Genomic DNA, 6,589 nt, shown 5'->3' with positions numbered 1-6,589 from the left:
TGTTTGCAAACATTTATTTATGTGATATACCGGTAGGTTAACTGGTTTTATTAAATCTTTCACATATTTGCTGGTGTTGGCCTTAATTGGAAAGCAATATATATCTAGAGAACAAGTTATGACAAATGCTTTACACAGGACCTCTTGATGGTTGAATTAAAGGAAGATAAACGTAGCCTCTAACGGTTAGAGTCTAACCCTTGATTTGCAGGTCTTTGTCATTCTTACATCTCTAATGTTCCTTTTCTTGCAACTAAAATATCTAATAATTTGCCAGTTTCATACTGACACAGAATATTTGGGTTTATTTTAATTGCTTTATTAGTTTTTGCTTGTTTGTTTTAATCAGGAACCTGGTAGCAACACTGACTTGGTCTCTATGAATGTGGCAACAAAGGAAACAAAGACGGTGCCTTTTGAGACTTGCTTAAAATTTATTAGAGATTTGCAGAGGAAAATTCACAGGGACTAATGCTGTATGAATTCTCTCAGTTGGAACTTTCATTTTACTCAGCGGAGTCACTTCCCTGAAAAGAATACACAGAATTAGTAGATGCAGAAGGAATGAATTCCTTAACATTTGGAATGTGTTTGGGAAGACAATGCACTGTAAAAAGACAAAAGCTACCTTTCCGGCTTCTCGGCTCTTGGCTCTCAGCTTGTTGACCTGCGACTCGGCGATGTCAGCACGCTCCTGAGCCTCCTCCAGCTCATGCTGAACCTTCCTGACCCTGGACATGTGAGTGTTGGCCTGCTCCTCCTGTGAAGGGAATATAATTATATAGATGCGGTTATGAGACGGTCTACGTTAAATCATTGGTGCTATAAATGCTGCTGACTTACAGCATCCTCAGCCTGTCTTTTGTAAGCCTTGACTTTGAGCTGCAGTTTGTCCACCAGGTCCTGGAGTCTGATTCCATTCTTCTTGTCCTCCTCAGTCTATGCATATACAGGCTTATTCAGTAAGTGACGGGGAACAGAGGGCTAAGGAGAAGATGGGGTTGTTCTTCAGGAGGAATTACCTGGTAGGTCAGCTCCTTCACTCTCCTCTCGTATTTGCGGACACCTTTAACAGCATCAGCTCCTCGCCTCTGCTCAGCCTCGACTTCAGTCTCCAGCTCACGCACCTGCAGGATAATGATGAATGAAGATTGGGGAAAGGATCTGCAAGCATGCAAAGAAATGCAAAATACTATGGAAGGTTGACATTTATTATATCGCTGGACGCCATGTACCCTGGACTCCAGTTTCTGGAGCTGCTTCTTGCCACCCTTCATGGCGAGATTCTCAGCCTCATCCAGACGGTGCTGCAGGTCCTTGACTGTGACCTCCAGGTTCTTCTTCATCCTCTCCAGGTGAGCACTGGTGTCCTGCTCCTTCTTCAGTTCCTCAGCCATCATGGCAGCCTGAATAATAATAAAAAAGGTTTCTCCATTCATAATCTATATTAAACTTAAGTTTATTATCGCATTGAAAGTAGACCGAAAACAACAGAGATGACTAAGAGATGTAAACTCACATCAGTTATAGCCTTTTTGGCCTTGTCTTCGGCATTCCTCGCTTCCTGGACTGAGTCATCCACTTCACCTTGAACCTGGACAAGGTCAGCTTCCAGCTTCTTCTTGGTGTTCATGAGACTGGTGTTCTACATATTGGTATAAAAGAAGTGATGTGAAATCAGCCCTTTTCATGCTTTTTATTTGGAGTAGATATTTTCACATGTATAGCAGACAGCAAACCTGAGAGTGAAGGAGTCCGACACGCTCACTCGCATCAACCAACTCCTGCTCGGCCACTTTACGTCCTCGCTCTGTCTGTTCCAGAGCAACTCTCAGCTCCTCAATCTCAGCCATCATCAGACCATTTCTGCGCTCCACCATGGCGACCTGCTCCTTCATGTCTTCTTGCCCTCGGAGTGCATCATCAAGGTGCAGTTGGGCATCCTGACAACAATAAAAAAAAAAAAACTTTCTGGGTTGTTTATTTTGTTTTCTGCCCACCTATGAGCAAAATATTCAGAATTAAAAAGGTTTTAGAAAATACATTATTATGTCAGCCTTGCCTTGAGTTGTCCCTGGACATTCCTCAGCTGCTTCTGGGACTCAGCAGCCTGCCTATTGGCATGGCTCAGCTGAATCTCCATCTCATTCAGGTCTCCCTCCATCTTCTTTTTAATTCTCAGGGCATCATTCCTGCTCCTGACCTCAGAATCCAGAGTGCTCTGCATGGAGTCAATCACTCTCTGGCTGTTCCTCTTGATCTGCTCCATCTCCTCATCCTTCTCGGCCAGCTTCCTGTCAATCTCACCTTTGACCTGGTTGAGCTCAAGTTGTACACGGAGAATCTTGGCCTCCTCGTGCTCCAGGGTACCCTTGGTTCAATTTGATCAATTACATTTTAAAGGTTAGCATCTCATACAAGGATGGTGTGAAAGTATGATCACATTGATCACGATAAAATGTGAACCACCCCCCCTCGCAATCAGAAAATTTCAATACATTACTCATCTGATAAGGATTTGTAAATGTAAGCTTGCCAGCAGTTCAAATTTAAAAAAAGCATGAAAGAGAAAAATGCAGCATTTGTCATGATGGTAATACTTGTCCATCAAACGAAACATAAATTCTACAATTTGAAACTGTATTACCTCAGCTTCCTCCAGTGCTGCCTGGATTTCAGATTTCTCAGTCTCCACAATCTTCTTGGATTTTTCCAGCTCATGGACCGTCTTTCCAGTCTCGCCAATCTGTTCAGTCAGGTCTGAGATCTCCTCTGTAGGAAACAGTGTAAAGCAAGACAAATTACCCGTGTGTGCTGTCAGAATTATTTTCTCTATGCAAGTTGAAGAGTTCACATACGCTGCAGGTTCTTGTTTTCTCTCTTTAAGGTCTCCAGTTGATCCAGAGCCTCTTCATAGGAGTTCTTCATCTTGAACAGCTCAGTGCTGAGAGAACGAGCCTCCTTCTGAGCTCCTTCCAGTTCTGCCTGGCCCTCCTCATACTTCTGTTTCCACTCTGCAAGGATCTGCAATTCAAGTTAATGTTAATAAAAATGATTAACTGGTTCCTGTAGATTTATGGCACCAAACAATCAAGGAAGTTTATGACTAACTTTGTCAAAGTTCCTCTGCTTCTTGTCCAGGTTGGCAGCCAGAGAATTGGCTCTCTCCACATCAATCATGAGGTCCTCCACCTCGCCCTGCAGCCTCTGCTTGGTCTTCTCCAAAGAGGCACACTTGGAGTTCACCGCCTCGATGGATTCCTCAGCATCCTGCAGACGCTGGGCCAGCTTCTTCCTGTAGTGAGAGGAAATATGTCCGTGATGAACTCAAAGAGAACCGATAGCAACAATTTAAATGATCAGAGAGAGAGTAGAAGAGATGGTCTACTTTGCATCCTCCAGCTCCTCAGTACGCTGAATAGCATCAGTCTCATATTTGGATCTCCACTGAGCCACCTCACTGTTGGCCTTGGACATTCCACGCTGCAGCTCAGCCTTGGCCTCCTGCTCCTCCTCAAACTGCTCTCTGAGCAGATCACAGTCGTGGCGGGACGACTGGACAGCATGGGCCAGGGCGTTCTTGGACTTTAAAGAATTTCAGGAGACTTATTAATTGACCTACTTGTAACATAATGTAATTAAAGACTTGCGGTGCCCTAAATGTTTTTTAATAACACGCACCAGATGCATATTGATTATTTATTTGAATTGTGTTAGGTTGTCTGGAAGAATATGGTAATTGTAATACCTTCACTTCCTCCTCAACGTGTCGCTTCAGCTCCTCGATCTGCTGAGTAAAAGCCTGTTTGCCTCTGGTCAACTGGGAAACAAGCGCTTCCCTCTCCTCAAGCTGGCGAGAAAACTCACCTGAATGGCACAATGTTCACGAGTTAGGAGGAGCATGTTTACATTTTTATTTATTTATAATTGTGTCTGTTTATGCTAATGTTTCATATATGACAACTCTGTCCACACTGTGGTTATAATGACAGCTTACTCACCATTCTCTGTCTGCAGCCTGGCCCTCTGTGCATTAATGTCATTCAACTGACGGACATTTTCATCGTTTTTGGATTTGAGTTCACTCAACTGGTCCTCAAGGGTTCTGCACATTTTCTCCAAGTTGCCCTATAAACCAAAAAACAAACAAACAGTATGCATTAAGAAAACATTAAATCCATCGATGCAAATATTTAATATTTTTGATTTTAAAGCAGTATATTAAAGTCACTGAAATCCTCATTCTCAAAGGTTGAATCAGAGGCTATGAGACTATTTCTTGGGGTTATCTTAACCACATCTGCTTTTGTATTCCTCAGATGCCAAAAGAGACGTCACATGACAAGCCACACACCTTGGCTTTGGCGACAGCCTCCATGTTGCTGGAGAGGTCATCGATCTCCATCCTATACTCGCTCTTCTCCTTCTCCAGCTTCTGCTTGACGCGCTGGAGGTTGTCGATCTGCTCTCCCAGCTCTGCCACACTGTCGGCCTGCTTCTTACGGAGCGCAGACGCTGTCGACTCGTGCTGCAGGGTGGACTCCTCAAGATCACGACGCAGCTTCTGGAACTCAGCCTCGCGCTTCTTGTTCATCTCAATCTGGGAAGCTGTCGCTCCACCGGCTTCCTCTAGCCGCTCGCTGATTTCCTCGAGCTCCCTGGAGAGGTCAGCCCTCTGCTTCTCAACCTTTGCCCGAGCTGCCCTCTCAGCCTCGATCTCTTCCTCCAGCTCCTCAATACGAGCCTAGATTTGATATCAAATAATCTATGAACATGAGCGTGCTGGTTTTGATTCACTGACTTTATCATCCACCTTAACTGCATTACCTGGAGCTCCTTGATCTTCTTCTGAAGCTGAGCACCAAGAGACTGTTCATCCTCAATCTTGCTGAGGAGCTGGCTGGTCTCAAAGTCTTTCCTTGATAAGGATACCAAGAAAACCTTCACTGTCACCATCTGGTTTGCTGATGGGGTGCAATGAGATACTGAATAGATGATCAATAACCTAACCCAATACAAAAAACCTTACTTCTTGATTTTCTCATCAGATTGCTGCTTGTCATTCTCCAGATCCATTATGGATTCCTGGGCCAATTTCAAATCTCCCTCAAGCTTCCTCTTGGCTCTCTCAAGGTCCATGCGGAGCTTCTTCTCTTGTTCCAGTGATCCCTCGAGCTATCAGAAGAGAATATTGATAGCTGATTTAGGTATTCAAAAGACACCAGGAATACTAAATGATTACACAAAACAAGACTAACTTCACCATCAAAAGACTCAATCAAAATAAATGCTCCCTCACATCATCCACTTGCTGTTCCAGCTTGGTCTTGGCCTTGGTCAGAGTGTTGACTTTGTCTTCCTCTGCCTGCAGATCATCAAGTGTTTGCTGGTGGGCCTCTTGGAGGGCTTTCTTCTCCTTGGTCAACTTGGCAATAGACTCATCTTGAGACGCCATTTCCTCTGTCAGGTTTTTCACCTAGAGTGATGTTATAGGTAAAAAAAAAAAAGTTCCATCACATAATATCTTGTGTTGTAAATATATTAAACAGTGTAGCGTGCACATTCTTTAGACCTTGTTTTCTGTGGCATGCTTCTCCTTCTCCACTTTAGCCAAGGTAAGCTCCAAGTCATCAATGTCTTTCTTCAGCTCAGAGCATTCATCCTCCAGCTTCCTCTTCTTGGCGGTGAGCTCGGCATTAATTTCCTCTTCATCCTCCAGTCTCTCGGTTGTCTCTTTGAGTTTGGCTTCAAGCTGGATCTTGCTCTTAATGAGCCCTTCACACCTTTCCTCTGAATCAGAGAGGTTCTCTCCTTCCTAGCAAACAGATTAGACATGTAATGTTTAGGTGTTTTCTATTCAACATGTAATGTTTAGAGGACTGTGATTCGATGTGCAATTTTTATCTCTCTGGCATACTTGAAAATGAGAGGAACACTTTGCCGTAAGACGTGTCTGTTCTCTGAAATGAGACGTCCGTTATTTTCCTACTTACTGATGCCACTTGGAGTTGCAGGTCATTCTTTTCCTGCAGCAGGGAAACCATCTTCTCTTCCAATTCCTTCTTCTTGGTCAAAGCAGTTGCCAGGTCTGATTTCATTTTATCATAGTTCTCCTTCATCTGCTGCAGCTCCTTCTCAGTCTCGGCACTCTTCAGAAGAGGCTTGATCTTGAAGTACAGTTTCAGCCACGGCCAGTTCTTCACATTCATGAATGAACGGACATTGTACTGGATGCTGTATATCGATTCCCTACGACATAAATATGACCAAATTACCACGTGTTTCGCAGATGATATTCATACAGACACAGGGTTACAGTCTGACGAGACATTATTCGAATGAACAGAACATAGTGTGTGATACACTATAGTATAACCCCACCTCCTCTCCGTCATCTTAATATACGCCTTCCTCATGACATATCCTCTGCAGAGAGCCTGAGTCATTGTCACCAGGCTAGCCAGTTTCTCATCTCTCATCTCCTCCAGTGTGCCCAGCAGACCGGCTTTGAAGAACACCTGATGTTGTTTCGGAGACAAATGTAGGCGATCACACGCACACCAGGTCAACCCGCACAGGTAATGCAGTC

General features: G+C 44.0%; 1 protein-coding gene across 1 annotated transcript; it reads right to left on the bottom strand.

Moving 5' to 3' along the window:
* Positions 1 to 414: 414 nt before the first annotated feature.
* LOC137917027 (myosin heavy chain, fast skeletal muscle-like) lies at positions 415 to 6,514 on the bottom strand. Its single transcript, XM_068759912.1, has 21 exons — positions 6,382 to 6,514; positions 5,994 to 6,249; positions 5,573 to 5,815; positions 5,300 to 5,476; positions 5,030 to 5,175; positions 4,828 to 4,918; positions 4,355 to 4,744; positions 4,002 to 4,128; positions 3,749 to 3,867; positions 3,389 to 3,585; positions 3,112 to 3,295; positions 2,859 to 3,024; positions 2,648 to 2,772; positions 2,063 to 2,371; positions 1,740 to 1,943; positions 1,520 to 1,645; positions 1,236 to 1,406; positions 1,023 to 1,127; positions 844 to 939; positions 629 to 760; positions 415 to 527 (listed from the first exon to the last, which is right to left on the bottom strand). Exons 1-21 carry the CDS (start codon positions 6,477 to 6,479, stop codon positions 507 to 509), a joined length of 3,483 nt encoding a protein of 1,160 aa, XP_068616013.1. The 5' UTR covers positions 6,480 to 6,514; the 3' UTR covers positions 415 to 506.
* Between the last annotated feature and the right edge of the window lie 75 nt (positions 6,515 to 6,589).

Source organism: Brachionichthys hirsutus, unplaced genomic scaffold (assembly GCF_040956055.1).
Source record: "Brachionichthys hirsutus isolate HB-005 unplaced genomic scaffold, CSIRO-AGI_Bhir_v1 contig_957, whole genome shotgun sequence".
In the NCBI taxonomy this organism is placed as follows: domain Eukaryota; kingdom Metazoa; phylum Chordata; class Actinopteri; order Lophiiformes; family Brachionichthyidae; genus Brachionichthys; species Brachionichthys hirsutus.
The sequence above is the reverse complement of the archived record's forward strand: the minus strand, read 5'-3'. Positions and strand labels throughout refer to the sequence as shown.